Source organism: Oryza glaberrima, chromosome 7, assembly GCF_000147395.1.
Source record: "Oryza glaberrima chromosome 7, OglaRS2, whole genome shotgun sequence".
NCBI classification, from domain to species: Eukaryota; Viridiplantae; Streptophyta; class Magnoliopsida; order Poales; family Poaceae; genus Oryza; species Oryza glaberrima.
This window is the reverse complement of record NC_068332.1, coordinates 21701642-21721919: the sequence shown is the minus strand read 5'-3', so window position 1 is coordinate 21721919 and position 20278 is coordinate 21701642. Positions and strand designations below refer to the sequence as shown.

General features: G+C 43.5%; 1 protein-coding gene across 1 annotated transcript; it reads left to right on the top strand.

The window, feature by feature from the left end:
* Positions 1-5676: 5676 nt before the first annotated feature.
* Positions 5677-16427, top strand: LOC127778671 (formin-like protein 5). The gene is made up of 18 exons (XM_052305292.1): positions 5677-6161; positions 6824-7524; positions 7598-7816; positions 7915-10595; positions 10859-10985; positions 11199-11270; positions 11350-11448; positions 11521-11562; positions 12636-12767; positions 12871-12952; positions 13688-13782; positions 14177-14248; positions 14348-14464; positions 14919-14987; positions 15078-15144; positions 15474-15613; positions 15699-15952; positions 16039-16427. The coding sequence occupies exons 1-17, from the start codon at positions 6089-6091 to the stop codon at positions 15789-15791; spliced, it is 4881 nt and encodes a 1626-aa protein (XP_052161252.1). The 5' UTR covers positions 5677-6088; the 3' UTR covers positions 15792-15952; positions 16039-16427.
* Positions 16428-20278: the final 3851 nt, after the last annotated feature.

Below are 20278 nucleotides of genomic sequence, written 5' to 3'. Positions count from 1 at the left end.
GTCGACCGACCAAAGATGGTTTTTCTACAGTGAGTCTCCCCTGACGTAATTTTTAGTCCCGGTTTTTAATGGAACCGGGACTATTGTGGATTTGGGTCGACCGACCAAAGATGGTTTTTCTACAGTGAGTCTCCCCTGACGACGACGAGGAAGGGACAGGGGGCTCTGCACAGGCGGCAGCGCCTGTCCTTGCTGACGAAGCGGATGTCAACGATGCACCTCGCGCAAACGCTGCGGTGGCCGCACGGCCCGATCGCCACCCACTCTAATGGCTCCGTGCACACCGCGCAGTAGCAGCGCAGCTGCGGGCTACGCCTTGGAGCTCGTTGTCGATGACGGCATGGCAGACGGCCTCGGTGCTCATGGGATTTTTTTTTTAACTAGGGCTGTGAGCCTGTGAGAGCCCACATTTCCATTACTAGAAACGATACGATGAGTACAAAGAGTTCAACAACAAAAACAAAAGAAAAAAAAGCCAGACTGGCGCAACACCCTTGAAGGAGCAGTGTCCTAGCAAAAGCACCTTGATTTTCCTAAAGACCTTCCCTGGCAGAGACTAGCGGAAACACAGGCTCATGGGATTGGGTGGTTAATTTGTTTCATGTGGTATATCTAGATATCGGTTGGATGGCTGCGCGGGATTAACATATTAATAATGTAGAGGCAGTAGAGAGATGAAAAAAACCTTTTAAGTTTGACTTAAAAAGAACTAGAACATATATATATAGAAACGATATATACTACTATAATAGAGTACGGTTGTATGCCGTCGTGTTTAATTTCAAGAAAGAGTACGGTTTGCTTTACGTGTGCTGTGTACAGGTACGTACGTGCATCCCGGACGCCGGGGTGAAGTCGTGAAACGTGTAACGTGTGTGCATTGCGGTCGCCTCGCGCACGGGCCGAGCAATTGGGCCGTGTAACCTAGAGGACCAGATTGGATGGCTAGTCCAAATGGCTCCGCCCATGACAGCACGAGCAACGAAAATACTAAAATGGCAAATTACGTACTTTTATTTAAAACAAAAAATGGCAAATTACTACTAGTACTTTTTTTATGGGAAATTATTACTAGTACTGCTACTAGTAGATGTGGACTTCAGATCGATCGAATAAACGGGCCTTTCCCTCCCGATCAGAACCTAACAAACCTAACAAAACCGATATGCTTTTACTAGTAAACTCCAACCAAATAAACCGATGGCGATAATTGTGTCACACTCTCACTGTTGCATCTTGCATGGCGTTTAATTTAACAACAGTGATCTGCTGCCACTGATCTCAATCTCTCTCGGCCACGGACGCATGTGTGCCCCCGCTCGCTGGTCCGCGAGTGCGCGAGAGGCGCACGTACAGTGGGCTAATATTCCGCCTGTCGCCTAGCTAGCTATCCCTCCCCTCCCATCTCCGCGAAGAAAAAAGGTAGCGCGGCGAGGAGGACGACGCCACCGGCACGGGCGCACGCATGTGCTCTCTCTCGCCTCGCGACCTGCCCGGCTGCCGCTGCTGCGAGCCTGCGACTGCGACCGAAAAGCTGGGACGCTGACGCTCTTCCCTCTATCATTGCATCCACGCAGCAGCCAGCAGCACCCACTTTCCGATCGATCCGCATTGCAAGGCAGCTGCCGTCCGCCCTGATCTCCGTCGTCGCGCACGGTACGAGAGACGATGGTTTTACTCGACGGCAATTCGTAGCGCTCCACCCCGTTTGTCTGCCCATGCGTAGGGGTTCACACTTCTGATACCAGATCAAAAACCGCCCATAAACCGATAAAATTATAACAAATCTTGACAAAGAAAAAACTAAATTTCAGTTTGGGTTCTTCTGAACTTGACAAAAACCGAAAAACGGGGTGGTTGGTATCTTGAACTTGATCCAATAAATCTGGATATATTTCGAGTCATTCGTAGCTATTGGGATTATAAATCCTGGGTAAAAGTGGCTCCGATAGCCATCGACTAATCCGAGTGATTTTTAGAAACGGACCGTAATGTTTGTCATACATATTGTCGAATAGTATTGGATTAATTTAGAGATAAATTCAGGTTTTTTTTCTCGCGACTGAAAATACAATGATGCTGGTATCGGACGGAAACAAAAAAGGCACGGAGCGTGTATAATCCATAGCAATGTAGCTCAAAGAGAAATAAAAAGGGTTGCGACTTGCGAGTGAATGAGTGAAGTAGTGAACACGCGACTACTCAGCTGCTGTATGAATTGCAGCGAGCGACGGCCGGGAAGACGACGGGTCCAGCAATGATCGCTGTCGACCTCCGACACTCCGGATTGCACACAAAAAAAGCAACGTGGGACACTCCCCTTACCAAACTCTGCTACTGTTTCCTATACGCACGAATACTAGTATAAATCAATCATAAATTGGGCTCGAATTAATAATACGGTCACGTATCGCTGGCCTTCGCCGACTGTCTTGCAGCTGTAGTAGTTGTGTCCATCGCACGGATGCACGTACGTACGCTAGCTTAATCCCATGCTAAACAGAGTACGATCCCATGATGGAGAACTGAAACAACCATTGTACTGTTGATATTTGATAGGAGAGAGAGAAAGAGAGAGAAAGGGAAGTTCAGGGCCATGCATTAGATTAGATCAGATTAGACTCTTCACTGTTCACCTTTTCTAACGGTCGCGATCGATAAATCAATCAGTGGTACTACTACTAATTGACGTAAAAATTAGTAATAACGTCGTTATTATTGCACGTTCTAGCTAGTCCAGGTGCTGTGCTGATGAGCGAATAATTAAGCCCCCCCTTTTTTTTATCGCGATCATTAACCGCACCGTTGAAACGACGCAGGCAGCAGAAGCAGAGTACGAGCGGTACAAGTCCAGAGTTTTTTACTACTTCATTTTTTTACTGCCGCGGATAATTCACAATTGAACGCCGTTAATTGCGAGCGTTACTGCGCTAGGCTCACATCACGGCGTTGCTGATTCACTGCATACGTGACGCTGCTTTTATGGGACGGCGAAATCGCGAAATACGCGATGCGATGGGCCGAGCGGCGTGTGCGTGTATTTTCCGCGCTTTTTATTGCCAAGTGGGTCGCGACGCCGTGCCACCGAACATACGGGATAGTACGATGGTGGGCGGCCGCCAAGTGGATATATCCGTCCATGCAGATACTCTAGGCTCCCAGCATTAGGCTAAATACAATATTACGTTATTCAGCGTATTAGCAAAATAATAACAATTTATATATATAATTTTCTTATATGTGTTTTTAGTGATTTAAATGTTAATGCTGGAAAATAAATTACAATGAAAAAACTTTAAAATTGAGTTTGAAAATTCAAATTTTAGCAACGATAGATACTATATGGAGCAAACAATGGGAACCTTACACGAGTATTCTTCGCGAGTGAAAATTCTACAGAAAAGAACAAATTCAGAAGGAGTAGCCAGTTAGAAATATCTAACCGTTGGATCTCCTTATAGTCGAACTAGCTGGCTACCATGAACAATATCTTTTCTTTTCCCGGAGGAAAACTCCAACAACATTGCACTCCAGGCGCATCCTTTTCCGTAAAAGTGAAAAAAAGAGAAAATATCCCAGTTGTTTCCCGGATGAAATGCACGCCACACACCACATTTCTCGCTATCCACAGCTAGCGTCGCATGTTTAATTTATACTCTCTCATTTCCTAAATATTTGACACTATTAATTTTTTTAAACATGTTTGATCGTTCGTCTCATTTAAAAACTTTTGTGAAATGTGTAAAACTATATGTATATATAAAAGTATATTTAACAATAAATCAAATGATAGAAAAAGAATTAATAATTAAACATTTTAATAAAACGAATGGTCAAATATTTTTTAAAAAATCAATGGCCTCAAACATTTCGAACAGGAGAAAAGCAAAACAAAAGACCAGCAACAACAATATCCACGGAGACCGGTCGAACCAACCCGTCGCCGTCCCGGCCCGGACGGACGCGTCCAACACTCGGGCAGACAGACACAGGCCCCCGCGGCCGTTGCCGTCGCCACGCACAGCTCCCGTCCAAGCCGCGCCCCCGTCGCTGCACGTCGCCTCGAGCGGTCGAGCTCGCTCGACTCGAGCCCACACCCGCGCGCGCGCGGCGCAACCAGTCAACCACCGACCCACGTCGCCTCGCGCGCGCGCGGTGAAGCGAAGCGAAGGCGAAGAAAACACGGGTGCGCTTTTACTGTTTTCTGCCGCGCGCGCCTCGGCAACGGTCTCGTGCACCGTGCTGATCCGCTGCCGCTGCGCCCTTTTCGCGACCGCCGCGCGGTCACTTTCGGGGGCCTCCACCACGGCTTGTCCCCGAGCGCTCGGCACGGCCTCCGCTACGAGAGCCGTCCGTTTTTTGCTGGATGGTGATCGTGGTCGTCGGTTTGGATTACGCAGCTCTCTCTTCTTCTTCTTCTCTTTTTTTTTTTTTCGGTGAAGGAGTTCTTTGTATGGGTCCTTAAGTTTGTTTGTTAATTGGTTTAATTTGGGTGCATGTTTGTGATGGCGGCCGCTCACATGCTCGATGATGTCCACGAAATTGTTAGAGAAGGGAGTGTGGCCGGGGTTGTGTTTGATTTGGCAATGGGATTCATAAATGAATTGAGGTCACTCGTGAGGCGAACAAACGGCACAAACCACGCCAAGGGCAACGGATGTACGGCCCATTTTGGAATGGGTTCTTTGTGTTGGATAGGATCCAATGTACATTTTCGTCCTCTTGGTTCCTTCGCATGCTGCTACATTAATTTTTTTCTTTATTTTGTTTTTGTTTTTCTGACATACAAGCAGATCAAGTAGCAACACTCTAGCTAGTTCGTGTAAAAGGAAAAAAAAAACACTCTAGCTAAGTTTATACTACCTTGTGTGTGATCCAGGACAAGATTATTATGTATTTTAGATAGGAGAGGGTATTAATGATTACTTCAAATATAACAGCAATCTAGTCCGAGTGCATTTTGCGCATGCTATTTTTTTTCTCCTTATAGACAGCAGATCACTTGAATTCATAAAAATTCCACTTCCACTCGTTTATGAGAGCACAATGAATAAAGCCCAGTTCATCCAGGACACAGCTGTCACCATCATCATTTTTTCCTACTGAAAATAACATAATGCCAACAATTTCACAAATCATCTATTACTAGAAAACATCTGTCAATGCTAATCACTGGCATGGACAAACATGCGCTGCGCTTAAATTCCTTCCCAGTACAAATTAACGGTAAAGAAAATGACCAGCAACACGTGATAATCCCAAAAATAGTCGCATTTCCCGCGAACCTAGGGGGGTGGCGGTAAAAGAATCTATCTCACCAGATGAGATCCCGTCTCCCTCAAGTAAAAAAAAAACGAAAGAGAAAGAAAAGAAAATGAAAACCCGGACACGCACGTACCGACACAGCCGCCGAGGTCCAGCCTTCCTCTACCCTCGCAACGAACCCACCCCTACCCCACGTGACTGACGCTGGGCCCCACTTTAAGTGGCCCTGCATGGCAGTGGCACAAGAGTATCCGTCGTCGCGGCGGCTTCACCGCTGTCACTGTTATCCGGGGGAAAAAACATTCACCGCCGCAGCGAAAAAAAAATTGAGAAGCAGATTAGAAAAAGAAAAAAAAAGCAGTAAAAACTTGGGGGGAGCTGAAAGAAAGGGGAAAAAAAAGATTTTACTAAAGTGGAGTTCAAACGAAGCGAGCAGGAGGAGGAGGAGGAGGCAGTAGAGAGGAAGCGAAGTCCCAATCCCACGGTGCCCTCTCTCTCCACGCCCACCACCACCACCACCGCGCCCTCGCTCGCTGCTGCTGCTGCCGCCGGGGAGCGCGCGCGGCCGACGCGGGGGGAACCCTAGGCGGCAGGAGGGCGTCGATCCCGAGATCCCCGGGTGGGGAGGTGGGTGCGGGCCCTCCTCCGCTGAGCTCGCCGGCGGGCGGCGGGCGGGTGGGGCCCCCCATGCCTTTGGCGCCCCGATCGGAGCCGATCGGTGGCCGCGTGAGGCGTCAGAGCAGCTCGCCCGGCGAGGGGGGCGCAGGAGAGGCGGAGGCGGCGGCGGCGGCGGAGGAGAAGGGGGAGGAGGAGGAGGGGAAGGATGGCGCTCTTCCGCAAGTTCTTCCTGAAGAAGACGCCGGATCGGCTGCTCGAGATCTCCGAGCGCGTCTATGGTATAATGCCCTCGCCTCTGGGTGGAATTGGGACCGTGGGGGTGTGAGATTTGCGGGGGAGCCTTTTGTTCCGAGGGGGATTTGTGGCTTTGGAGTGCTTGGGGGGCTCGAATTTTGGGAAGGTTTTGCTTACTGGGGTGTTGATTTAAGCGGGAATTTAGGGCATGCGCAGGCCGTAAGCGCTATATTTAGTAATTTCTGAGTTAGATTTTGGGTCATGCATTTGGTCTGATACTGGGTTTGCATGTGTTTAATAAGCCTTAGATTTAGCTGCATTTTGGCTTAATTTTTTCTTTATTTGTTTCCTTCTATGAATCTTGTGTGATTGTGGAGTTTTGCTCTGCGGGAAGCTTTGGGCTCAGCTGCATTTGGCTTAAATCGGCCGTAGACCCACCATATCCTGCTTGCATGTTCATATGGTTAATTTCTGCTTGCTGCGAATCTAATGTTCGGTTATAATGGTGTACTTTTATATTGAAACCACTTGGATCAAATACTTGAATTCAACTGGAAATATGAATTTTAGCACACTTGCAGTGTGAAAAATCAGGATGCTGGTAGTGTTTTAGTGCTAGATGTGCTTTCCTTTTCTTTAATTCTAGTCGAAAGATGAAAAGTTGCTTATACCAGTTCTGGCTAATTTCTATTAACACATGTTTCAGTGTTCGACTGCTGCTTCTCAACTGATTCCATGGGTGAGGATGAGTACAGGGATTACTTGAGCGGCATTGTTGCGCAGCTGCAGGACTACTTTCCGGATGCATCTTTCATGGTGTCCAATTTCTGGTCTGGGGACAAGAGGAGCCGGATTTCAGATATCCTGTCTGAGTATGACATGACTGTCATGGACTACCCGCAGCAGTATGAAGGATGCCCACTGCTTCAGCTTGAGATGATCCATCATTTCTTGAAATCCTGTGAAAATTGGTTATCAGTGGAAGGGCAGCACAACATGCTTTTGATGCACTGTGAAAGAGGGGGGTGGCCCGTGCTTGCATTCATGTTGGCTGGACTGCTGCTATATAGGAAAACATACACTGGCGAGCAGAAAACTCTAGAGATGGTTTATAAACAGGCCCGTAGGGACTTTATACAACAATTCTTTCCTTTGAATCCTCAGTCTTCACATATGAGATATTTGCACTATATAACAAGACAAGGAAGTGGTCCAGAAAAGCCTCCTATTAGCCGACCCCTCATCTTGGATTCAATAGTTCTCCACGTTGTTCCGAGGTTTGATGCCGAAGGGGGCTGTAGGCCATATTTGCGTGTACATGGGCAAGATTCAAGTCCTAGTAACAAGAGCGCCAAAGTACTTTATGAGATGCCAAAGACCAAGAAACATCTCCAGCGTTATGGGCAGGTAATGCTAACTCCTAAGTTATGAAATAATTTACCTTATTCTGAACCATCTCTGATGAATAGTTGCAATGCAGGCGGAAGTCCCAGTAAAAGTTGGTGCTTTTTGCCGTGTTCAAGGAGATGTTGTTCTTGAGTGCATTCATATTGGTGATAACCTTGACCATGAGGAGATAATGTTCAGGGTCATGTTCAACACTGCGTTCATTCAATCCAACATCCTTGGCCTGAATCGTGACGATATTGATGTGTCATGGAATTCTAATAATCAGTTCCCAAGGGACTTCCGAGCTGAGGTAATAAATTCAGCTGCCTGTACGCTATTCTTTTTACTTAGTTTCTTTAGTGTCTCCTATGGACAATGAATCTAAAATGAATTCCTTTTCTGCATCAGGTAGTCTTTTCAGACCCTGGTTCTTTCAAGCCTGCCGCTGCTACCGTGGAGGAGGTAGACGATGATGGAGATGAGACTGATGTTGCTTCAGTAGATACAGGAGAGGAGTTTTATGAAGCAGAGGAGGATTGGCATGATGCTAGAAGAGATCCAGAAACACAGTCGACTGATGGCAGAACATCAATAGGTGATGCAGAACTGGATGGTGGAGTATCAAGAGAAGACAGTGGAAGCCTAGAGAAGCACAGGGCTGATGAGGATGTGAAGATAGTTATCTCCCAGAATTTAGGTTGCATGAGTGATAGACCAGTAAGTGCACCTGCAGAAATTTTGGGAAACCCTGGAGGTTTGCAGCAGGCGTGTGAGAATCAGGAGATGCCCAAATTAAGCAACAGAAGTGACCAGGACGACAATGCTGTGCAGGACATACAAGTGGTTGCTGCCTCTGTAGATTCAGAGGGGCACAAATTTGGATCCATCTGTCAGAAGGAGGACATGAAAGGTGTAATTGCACAAACTTTAGTCACTGCAATAGATCCAAGTTGCAGTGATGAAGTTCAGTGCCAACCAGACGAATCTGCAAAAATATTGAAATACCCTAATTTGGACTATACTGGATTCAGCTCTCCTAGAACTTTATCCAGTGTGGATGAGGATACCCGCTTAGGAACTATACCAAATGTAGCACTGCAGAATGCTGATGTCAAGATTATTACCGAGAGTACAGTAATCGTGGACAATGAGCTGGTGATCTATGAAGAGAAAACTATAGTTGATAATGGAAACCTAACGCAGGAAGTGAAAAATGTTGTCAATGAAGAGAGCACTACACCTAAATTAGATAGATCTGTTATCGAGAGTGTGGACTCACAAGATAACAAAAATCACAAGATGGAGGTCGCTAAAGCTGCTGATACAACTGATAGCAAAATGGAGCAAGCTAAATTGAAATCTGGGCTTGAAGATGCCATATCTCTAAAGAAAACCACTGTGCAGGGTAGCATTGTTGTCCTACCAGCCACTGAAATAGCAACAAAAATCAAAACCAAGAGAGAAGAGTCTGGTGGCAGACGGGATGTTGGCATATCTCTTCCTCAAAGTAAAATAGAAGCTATGGCTAAGAGCCCACGGATAAGCAGTGACAGAAGGCAAATACCTGATAAAGTTGTGCCCTCAAAGAAGATGCCAGTAGACCATGCACCTGAGGCAGTTTTATTGGAAGAAAAGCTAGGCAATAGTGACCAATCGCAAGAACAACCAAAGGCAGTCAAACCTAAGACAGTACGCAGATGGATTTCACCCAATAAAGAATCTGAAACTACCTCTGTGCATAGGCCATCTCATCCTCCATCTAGATATGATAGTTCTCCAGCTGCACTAGCTATCCATTCCATGCATACAAATAACAAATTCAATGTTGGCAAAGATGCACCTCTTGTATCATCAGGTGCACAAGCTGTGCCAAAAATTCAAGCTGCACCTCCACCTCCACCTCCACCACCTCCACCCTATGCTTCTTCAAGTTCCTTATCAATGCACATGGGATCAGCTACAAAGCAGCAGCCACCGCCGCCGCCACCACCACCACCACTGCCGCCACCGCCACCTCCTCCAGCTTCATCAGGCTTGTCAAGCATTCCTCCTCCTCCCCCTCCACCTCCACTTATGTCTTTTGGAGCACAAACACGAACTTTTGTCCCTCCTCCTCCACCCCCTCCTCCACCTCCTAGGTCAGGTGTTGGTGGGAATACTCCACCTGCACCTCCTCCCCCGCCTCTAAGGTCAACTGTTCCTGCTATTTCTCCACCTCCGCCACCACCTCCTCCACCACTGAAACCAAGTTCTGGTGCTCCATGCCCACCCCCACCTCCACCGCCACCGCCACCTCCCCCTCCCTCAGCCCCATCCTCTCGAGCATTTTCAAGTACTCCTCCACCGCCACCACCACCGCCCTTGTTACGATCCGTTCCACCTCCTCCACCACCGCCAATCTCACACTCTAATGCTCCACCACCACCTCCACTTCCAGCTGCACGCTTTAATGCTCCGCCACCGCCCCCACCACCTCCAACAACACATTTTAATGCCCCTCCTCCACCGCCACCACCGCCTATCACACGTTCAGGAGCACCGCCTCCCCCACCTCCACCCCCTGGCCCTCCACCTCCACCACCACCTCCAGGTGCACGTCCAGGTCCTCCACCTCCTCCACCACCTCCAGGTGCTCGCCCAGGTCCTCCACCACCTCCGTCCCCTCCAGGTGGTCGTCCAAGTGCTCCACCTCCTCCTCCTCCAGGTGGCCGTGCAAGTGCTCCACCTCCTCCACCCCCTCCAAGCACACGTCTTGGAGCTCCACCTCCCCCGCCACCACCTGGAGCTGGTGGGCGAGCACCTCCACCACCGCCTGCCCCTGGGGGAAGGCTCGGTGGTCCTCCCCCACCTCCACCTCCTGGTGGACGTGCACCACCTCCTCCTAGAGGACCAGGAGCACCACCACCTCCAGGAGGCAATCCTAGTAGTTTAATAGGTAGAGGGCGTGGGGTGGTACGTGCTTCAGGATCAGGTTTTGGGGCTGCAGCTGCACGTAAATCAACTTTAAAGCCATTACATTGGATCAAGGTGACTAGAGCTTTGCAAGGAAGTCTATGGGAAGAATTACAGCGAAATGATGACTCACAGAGGTATATCCTTTTGATTAAAATTCTTCCTCCATTTGACCATGCTTATTGATATATGCACATAAATTTCAATGATGTGATTGGCTGATTGCTGTAAGGCTTCATCCAGGATTTGTAAATAATTTGGTGTCATGATTGTAGCATTGAATTTTCTACAATTCAGTTGCTAATAATCTCGTACAATCTACTCCACAAAGACTGGCTCAATATTTGTGATGCTTTTTTACTAGGTTTTGCCTTAATGTTTGTCAATTTCTTTTCTGCAGTGTTTCGGAGTTTGATTTGTCAGAGCTGGAAAGCCTTTTTCCAGCAGCTGTTCCAAAACCGAATGACAGCTCTAAATCTGATTCACGTAGAAAATCTCTTGGTTCAAAGCCAGAAAAAGTTCACCTAGTAAGTACATGCTAATTTTAATTTCCTTTCTAATTTGTATCAGTGATCAAGGTCAGAAAGACACTAGATTTGTTGGACATTTAAGTTATGACAAATGTGTTACATGATCTCATTATCATATCACAAAACTATGCAAACAGTCTCAAGAACCTGTATTTATTAGACTTTGTAAATGACCATGTTACAATAGTCTTAACACTTTTATGTGATTAGATTGAGTTGAGGAGGGCAAACAACACAGAGATCATGCTGACAAAAGTGAAGATGCCACTGCCAGATTTGGTGGTAATTATCTTATAAAACAAGCAAAGATAATGGTAACATGATTGATTTTTTATATCTTAATGGCTTAAATTTTCTCTAGAGTGCGGCTTTGGCACTGGACCAATCTACCTTGGATGTTGATCAAGTGGAGAATCTCATAAAGTTCTGTCCTACAAAAGAAGAAATGGAACTTCTCAAGGTAATACAATGTTTGGCCTTGTTGTGATCTCATCTGAAAACTATGTTGGCTTACTGTCTCGTTTTTTTCCAGAATTACACTGGAGATAAGGAAAATCTGGGTAAATGCGAACAGGTAATGGTTATTTTCCATCTAGTCATCTAGTGGAATTAGAATGTTTGCCCATTGTTACTGGAATTAGAATATTTGCCCATTGTGCTTTATTATATATTAGTCCTGTCAGCACACATAAAAACACATTTTTTGGGTCTTAATTGGAGATTTTGGCAATTTTAGAATGAAACACAATGGTCAGAGTTTAAATGTACATAAAACAGTCTTCTGGTTCCTCTGCTTGATAACTAATATCCCTGTTTTTAACATCAACTCAAAACAGGGTGGATACTGTGTAGAAGAGGCCGTATGATATGGCTCGATAATAAACTGGCAATCTGGCATAGAAGAAAAATGGCACTATAGCTAGAGAAAAGCTGAACACAGCAGATATAGATGGCATAGTGAGCAGAGGCTAAATTTTTGTTAAGAGTGTAGGAAATAGGGTGGGGGGAAACTTTGTTTAGCTCTTACTTCTAAAATGAATGGGCATGGTTTAAGGATAACTGGCACGAGAGTATAAAGGTGCACAATAGAAGAATGGAACATCTACAGAGATAGATGGAAGGAGGAGAGGCTAAATTCATGAACGAATCTCCTACCTCTTAAATAGATAAGCCTAAGAAATAGTGCTTTGGATAAGACGACAACTAAATAACTTCTACTCTCTCCGTTTCATATTATAAGTTGCTTTGACTTTTTTCCTAGTCAAACTTCTTTAGGTTTGATCAAGTTTATAGAAAAATTTAGCAACATCTCTAACACCAAATTAGTTTCATTAAATGTAACATTGAATATATTTTGATAATATTTTTTTTGTGTTGAAGATGTTGCTATATTTTTCTATAAACTTAGTCAAACTAAAGTCAAATCGACTTATAATATGAAACGGAGGGAGTACCAATCAACCAATTAGTTATTTGTTTATTTTCGTTGCTTGGCCTTGCAAGTATGTGATGGCCTGGTCAGTCCACATTCACTAAAGACATTACCTTTTACATTTTGAGTTTTTAAAGCAAAATGGTCTCAGGTGTTATACGTTTATGCTAGCTTGGTAGATCCGTATGCATTAAACAATTATTTTCCTGCTGCAGTTCTTCCTAGAATTGATGAAAGTGCCACGAATGGAGTCAAAACTGCGGGTGTTCTCCTTCAAGATCCAGTTTGGTTCGCAAGTCGCAGATCTTCGAAAAAGTTTGAACACCATAGACTCTTCATGTGATGAGGTTCATTTATAATCGGGATTAGTTTTTTTGCAATCAATACTGCTTCTTATGTAATTTATACTAAGTCGAATTCCTGTTTTCTAAAAAATATCTGCATCATCAGATTCGAAGTTCTCTCAAGTTAAAAGAAATCATGAAGAAAATTCTCCTCCTTGGGAATACATTGAACCAGGGTACTGCTAGAGGTACAACAACTGCATTTTCTCTGTTACACTCAATTTAGTTGGTCACATTATCTTTAGTTATTCGTTGGCATATGAAATGCAGCTGCATTTATGTCTACCAGCTCTGTAATTTTACTGGCTTATTGCTAGGCAGAAATGAAGAGATTGACATTGAAGTTTTCCTGCAACATGTTTAATCTCTAAAATAGGAATCTTTCCCACAAGTTCTTTTTTCTTTTTCTTTTGTTGTTTGTTTGTGGTGTATTTTTAAAATCATTGTGAGGAAGTGGGGGCATGTGTGTTGAGTCTTGTAAATATTCTCTCCTTAATGCAATGATATGCAGTTCTCCTGCATATTTGAGAAAAAAAAATAGGCACGGTGTTTTTGTTGGAACAAAAAGATTGTGCATCCTAGGAAGAATGAATAATCAATTTAGGCTGATAATTCCTCCCTTTCTTTTGGAGTATAGGCAACATCCTAGTTTCTGAAAAACCCATAGTAATGCGACCGATGTTTCTAATTTAAATCAATTATCACCACCACAAATACAGGAGTATGTAGGGCTACTGATGGCTTTTCTCGTTCTTCTAGAGTTCATAATGATAGGTTACACATTTGGTAACATTCAAATTGTTTGTTAGTTCAGTTGTTTCTTTACACTGGGGCATCCTTTTGATTTTCTTTAGTTAATTGGTTATATATTAGACTATTAGTACTGTTCTTGGATAGTTTCACATTTGTTGGTTTGCTTACAGGTGCTGCAGTTGGCTTCCGGTTGGACAGTCTTCTAAAACTAACAGATACCCGAGCAACAAATAATAAAATGACACTTATGCACTACCTCTGCAAGGTACGCCTTAAACAATTCCTGTTCCGCTGGGTTGTCGAAAGTGAACATGGTAGCTTTTCACCAATAGTTTACCTGCTTAACTGTAAATCAAGTTTGGACTGCATCAAATAATTTTATTCAAATCAGGACCCTGAAGTCAATTTATTTGATGGTGGAAACTGTGAGTTCATGATTTGCATGTCATGTTGTAAGCAAATATATATACGATGATGCACTTCCACTTAATTTATTCTGTAACAAGGTTATATTACTATATTCTACGATGACTTATAGTTTGAGTATCTGGCCATAACTTCTTTATAGTCCTGGTTAAGTTCACATTTGCTTGAGTTGAAATGATTTTACATCAGTATCTATCTTGCGTACACCCTAACAAAAGAAAATGTAATATCAGGTACTTGCTGCAAAATCATCACAGCTTCTGGACTTCTACATGGATCTTGTTAGTTTAGAAGCTACATCAAAGGTTTGAGTTTTCTTTTACTATTCTATCAATCTTGTAGCATATATAATTTATTTACTTTCGATATGTATATGCTGTTCTAATCGGTGTTTTCCTGAACAGATACAACTAAAAATGCTGGCAGAAGAAATGCAAGCGGTTAGTAAAGGGCTGGAAAAGGTTCAGATCGAGTATAATGCTTCAGAAAGTGATGGTCCAGTATCAGAGATTTTTCGTGAGGTCAAGGATCTACCCCATTTTGACTTATTTCTGACGTATTTAAATATTAAGTTGGTTCCTTTTAGTGGATTACACTACCTGCTATGTGGACTAAAATTAGTAATTTCTTCCCCAGAAATTCTACAAAAACGTTATCCAGGCTTGTTAACAGTTTTTTCATGTGCTTGTTTTATGATTGTCATCTGGATGTGCTTCTCAGACAGCATTACATCAATTTTACTGGGACATGCCCAAATGAGAATCTAATATACAATAGTAAAAGAGCCTCTATTGGTGATACACCTGTTACTCAAGACAGATGTACACGTCTGATATATATACATGGGTTACTGATAAACCCGTTGTTTCAATCAATCTGACATGTGAACCTGATTTAAAAGTTACTTTCTATTTGTGTAAAGCTGAAGAGTAAAAATCCCGTTAGTTCTAAATCGGTATTGTTTGCACTGTTCAGAAACTGAAAGAATTCACTGACAATGCTGGAGCTGATGTGCAATCTTTGTCTTCATTATTTTCTGAAGTGGTATGTTTTTGTTTTCTTATATGAAGAGGAATGCATGCTATTAACCCACATTCCTTCTGGCCTTGATTATTTGTTGCATTATTTTGTCAGGGAAAAAAGGCTGATGCACTGATTAAATATTTCGGCGAAGATCCTGTCCGCTGTCCTTTTGAGCAAGGTAAGAATTTTTATGATCAATGTGACTTATTTCTAAGGTTGTGCATTCAGCATTTTCTTTTTCCGAGTACCTGTCAAGGATCAAGATACTGTCAGTCGTGTGAGCACCCCCCACTATAAGCACAAACACATTATCATGAAAATCATTCTTATTTAAAATATTTCAACCCATAAATATGTAATACCTTGCAAAGAAACAATTTAGGATAAATCATTTTCTGTAGTTTGCAGCTGATTGAGCATATCTTATTTCTGCATTTTTTATCATCAACATATGTGTTTGCTTGTTTTGGTATGTTGCTAACTCTTATGTTGATCATGATGTTGCAGTTATCTCCACCCTCTTAACATTTGTAACAATGTTTCGGAAAGCACATGAAGAGAACCGCAAGCAAGCTGAGCTCGATAAGAAAAGGGCTGAAAAAGAGGCAGAAGCAGAAAAGTCTAAAGCACAGTTGGCTAGTAAAAATGTATTGATCCTTGACCTGTATCTTTGGCAACTTCAGCCAACCTCTTATATCCATCGTATTTATAAAATTCAAAATCTGCTCACAGGACTCTAAACCATCAAATCCAAGCCGGCAAGTGAAACAAACGCCAGATACTAAAACAAGAGCTGCAAGCAGACGAGGAAAAGATGTAGGTTGATCTCCCCGACCAACTCTGTTGTTGCGCTTATGATCTGCATGCTGGGCGAATGCATGACCTGCTCGATGCACGGGGAGGGCAAGAAAAGTTGTGTAAATGATGCAGCCATCAATGGAAACAGCATGGCTGCACCATAGCAACTGTACATGACGCCCTTTACGGTAATGCCACATGTGTCTGTTGCTTAACAATACATTGATAAATGAATCGTATAATTTTCTGACAAGTTTTTTTTTTCTTATTGCAGTTCGCACTAGCGATGGCCGGTTTTTTTCTCTTCGGCCAGCAGGGCCGCCCAGTGGCAACTTCTGACTGCTGTAAAGAACTAACACTAACAGCAAAGCTAACATCATTCGTTTTTTCCTTTGTTTTTTATGTTACTTGTCCATTCTTTCTAACCCCAGTGGCCAAGTGCAGCCAATGCTTCAGGAGTAGAGCCTCGTAGTATCGTAGTAGGTAGGTAGAAATTGTACAAATAGGAACAGGGAAAGGGTAGGGAAACCATGTGGGGCGGAGAAATTGTAGCTGGGATCTATACGAGATGTAAACATGCGTGTGCTTCACGAATATTTTTTTTTTGTAGTGAATGTACCAAGGTTTTCATAATTAGTGAATGCAGCAGCTTTTCCATGATCATAGCCTTGTGTCGTTGAGTTGTGACTCGATGAGCTAAATTTCACCCTTGCTGGCGCAGTCACCAAATCTGTGCTGCATTAGCTTCCCTAATTACTGTGGGCTTGTTTGGCACAGCTCCAGCTCCACTCCTCCTGGAGCTCAGCCAAACAGTTTCAGCTCCACCAAAACTAGGAGTGGAGTTGGGTGGAGCTTTCTTATAAAATGTATTAGAGTTGTGGAGTTGGGTTTAGGCAGCTCTACAATTTCATTCCAGACTCAACTCCAGTTATTTTTAGAAGTTAGAGCTGTAGCATACAGACCCTGTATTGGCGGATATCTGGAAGGAAGTAGCAAAGACAGTTGCAAGAGGCTATGGGAATGGGGTGTATCTTCTGTTCTCAAGATAACATTGAGATCAGGCCTTAAACTCTTGCCGCTTTTAGCCGAAAGATATTTTTGGCCAAATGCCCAAATTACGGCCCGGGATTCTTAAAGGCAAAGCAAAGCTGTACTCTTTTATTAACACATGTACCACGAATAAGGTATAGCTGTGGATTTGTTGTGTTAATAACGAAGTATAGTGTATATTTCTGCTCTTCGAAATAGTAAGAGTTTGTTGAAACTTGAAAGTAGTTAACTAGAGTAGTACAAATCTCTCCGACTCTCCCGTATAAGTAATAATATATACAATTCATTCTTACGCAACATTCCCACTAGGTAGCTCCGAGCTTAAGTACTACTCCTATCTTCGTTTGCATTTTCTTAGCAAATTTTATCACTAACAATTTTTAATTGGCTACATTAATATGGACAAAACTCTTGTGTGTACATTTAGCGTGTGTTCGGCATTATACTTTTCTAACTTTTATTTCTTTTTTTTTCACGTATATGTTTCTTAAATGGTTAGATAGTGTGTTTTATTTAAAAAATTCTGTACAGGCTACTTTAAAAATTATATTAATTTATTTTAAAGTTTTTAGCTAATACTTATTTAATCATGCGTTAATTCACCACTTTATTTTGTGTGCCTGGAGAAAAAGGTTCCTAACTTCCAAAACAAACACAACCTTTATACTTTGATTATACATCATCAAATTCTATCTTACTACAAAGTTATAACCCACTAATACTAAAATTCAATATGCAAATATGCCACCTCATCATCCACTAGCAATAATTACATAGAAAACTTATGCAAGCATGCACCATCATCCATAATTCATTGCATTCTACAAATCAACATCCAATAATCTTCCTTCACATTAATTTTTCACAATATTTTTGACATATATATATCCATCATTTTTATAATAATTAACATATATTGATCCATATAATCAAAGTGCTAGATATCATATTTCATCTACAATATAGTCTACTAAATGCATCTCTCTGAACATAGTTTGACAAACCAGTTTTATTTGTTGTTAAGAACTAATATAACATTTACTTTTAGCTCGATTATTTAAAAAAATATTAAAAGTTACTTAGGAATTTCCACAGCAAAGCGCGGACAATTATTAAAAAAAATATTAAAAGTTACTTAGGAATTTCCACAGCAAAGCGCGAAGAATCACCTAGTTTATTAAATTTTAGAAAGACAAATTATCAAAGTGTATAGATAAGGGTTTCTTTGGAACAAAGGGAAAATGCAGAAACTTCAAAGGATTGGAATTTTATAGGAAAAATTCCAATGAGGCTCTTTGGAACAAAAGGATTAGGATGTTTTAGGGGAAATTTTGAAGGATTCTGTCGGAGATATGGACCCGGGGGTATGTGAAGTAGAGGGAAATTACTTTCCCTCTGGCCACGTGACTCTGCAAGTTAGCCCTATTCACGCTTCACGTGAGTCGTGGAAGCACCGGGGGGGGGGGGGGGGGGGGGAGGGGGCCTCGGGGCATGGCGTCACCCCCTCGGGCTATCCCGTGGCTTCGCCCCGAGGCCCTCACCCGGCTGCCAAGCGGCGGAGGGAGAGAGCGAGAGGGGAGCATAGGCTGAACAGCCATAAATGTGCGACGCCCCAACTGTCCCTCACCGCATTTAATGCGGTATGGGCAGACGTGCGGCGCGCCTAGCTAACCTCTGTCCGACGGATGTGATCGGCCTGTCACCGTCACATCCGATGGATAGGGCAACCATGTCCTCACGTCCCCCTTGTTCCCGGCGGAGTGGGGGTGGGTATGACCCGTCACGTCCGAGCGTCACTCGAGGAAGGGCTGTCGCAAGTCATCGTTCATTTATGAGGGAATGACAGGGCTGTCCCCCGTGTCAGGCGGGGGGCGGCGCCGGGTTCCACTCGAGAACCGGTTGTTGCTTAGCTTCCGGGAGAAGGCACGGTTTAAAGCCCAGGAAAAGTGGAGTGGGATCCCCCTCCGAGAGAGGGTAGGTAGAGGCGGCGCATGTGGTATCCCCTTGAGCTATAAAAGGAGGACCCTGCCCACTGAGACAAGGGGACGACGCCCAGAAAACCTGAACTCCAGAAGAGAGGAAGCGAGCGCGCTTTCTAGAGTGAAGAAACCTTTGTAAAACTCATCCATAATCCCAAACACAGGAGTAGGGTGTTACGCTCCATAGCGGCTCGAACCTGTATAATCCGACTGCGTGCAAGCTTGCTGGTAATCTTAGGGACGAGCGAGTGATTTCCGAGAGATGAGCCTCCGCCCCCGGCCGAACTCACAAATGGGGGGTCTCACGATTCCCCGCTATTAAGGATCTTCCCTCGACAGATTCTTAACATGATCTTCAAGCTCTTGGAAATTTTCCTTTGTGTCTATCTTACTTCTAAATCATATGTATATGTTTTCTTTGTGCTCCATCCAAACAGTTTCTTGTGTTTTCATTTCTTAGGATTCGAGGTGTGATAACATTTGAATCATGCGTATTTCCTATTTGTGTGTTTTGAGAATTCTGAGTTCGAAAGGAACTCTAAATAATAATTACTACCGCCTTCCAAAATACAAGAGATTTTGCTCATGTAATTATATAGGCAAAATCCTTAATATTCTCGGACATAGGTAGTATTTACAAACAGAGCAATGGTAATGGTGCATTAAACTGTCAGACAATTTAGATTTACTAGCACTACCAAACAACCATGTAGAAATGAACAATACGCATTAGTACAACAAGAAGTGGCGTGAGAGAAGCAGGGGAGCTCATGCTGACCAGTGGGGATTGTCTACAGTATTACTGATGCAGTAGCAGACACTGACGTGTAGCCGGGACCCATATATCAGCCACTGCTACTGCATCAGCCGTACTGCAGAGTATATGCATCTCGTGCTGACCTTCTTCGCCACTGGTGAGGGTTTACCTTACGGCGCGATTACCGGGCTTATCGCGGGGTACGGTAATATAAGTACCGCGGTAACCTCCTTAAATTTAAATAAATTTAAAAATAATTTGAATTTTTGATAAATTTTACACGGTTTTGTACGGTTTTTCGCGGTTACCACGGTTACCGCGTGGTAACCGTGCTTACCGCCAGGGCGCGGTAACCCCGGCCCCGGTGGTTTGAGAAACCTGGACAGGCTGCAGCAATGGGAGGACGATGCCTGCAATCCGAATAACTTGATGATCCTATTACTGAAAACTTTATCGGTAGGTCGGCTCGCCACCACTTCTAGCGATCCTACAAGATCCGTCTTAAGTACTCATTTTGTAGCCACTTTTAACCCTATTAAATTTTGGTAATGCCAAATTTTGATACATTTTAGGGTTGGTAGCATTGTATATGTCTGGTTTGAAGCCTTACTAAATTTTGGTAGATTTTTTAAGTGTGAAAACTTTTAAAATCATCAAATTTTGGTAGGGTTGGTAAAAAATATGTTCAGTTTGTTAGGGTTGTAAGCGGCAACAAAATGAATAGGCAC

Bases quoted from the DNA above. Each gene is read 5' to 3' on its own strand.
- LOC127778671 (XM_052305292.1), top strand. From the start codon at position 6,089: ATGGCGCTCTTCCGCAAGTTCTTCCTGAAGAAGACGCCGGATCGGCTG. The intron at 7,817-7,914 runs GTAATAAATTCA...TTTCTGCATCAG, and splicing joins CAAGGGACTTCCGAGCTGAG to GTAGTCTTTTCAGACCCTGG. The intron at 13,783-14,176 runs GTACGCCTTAAA...ATGTAATATCAG, and splicing joins TTATGCACTACCTCTGCAAG to GTACTTGCTGCAAAATCATC.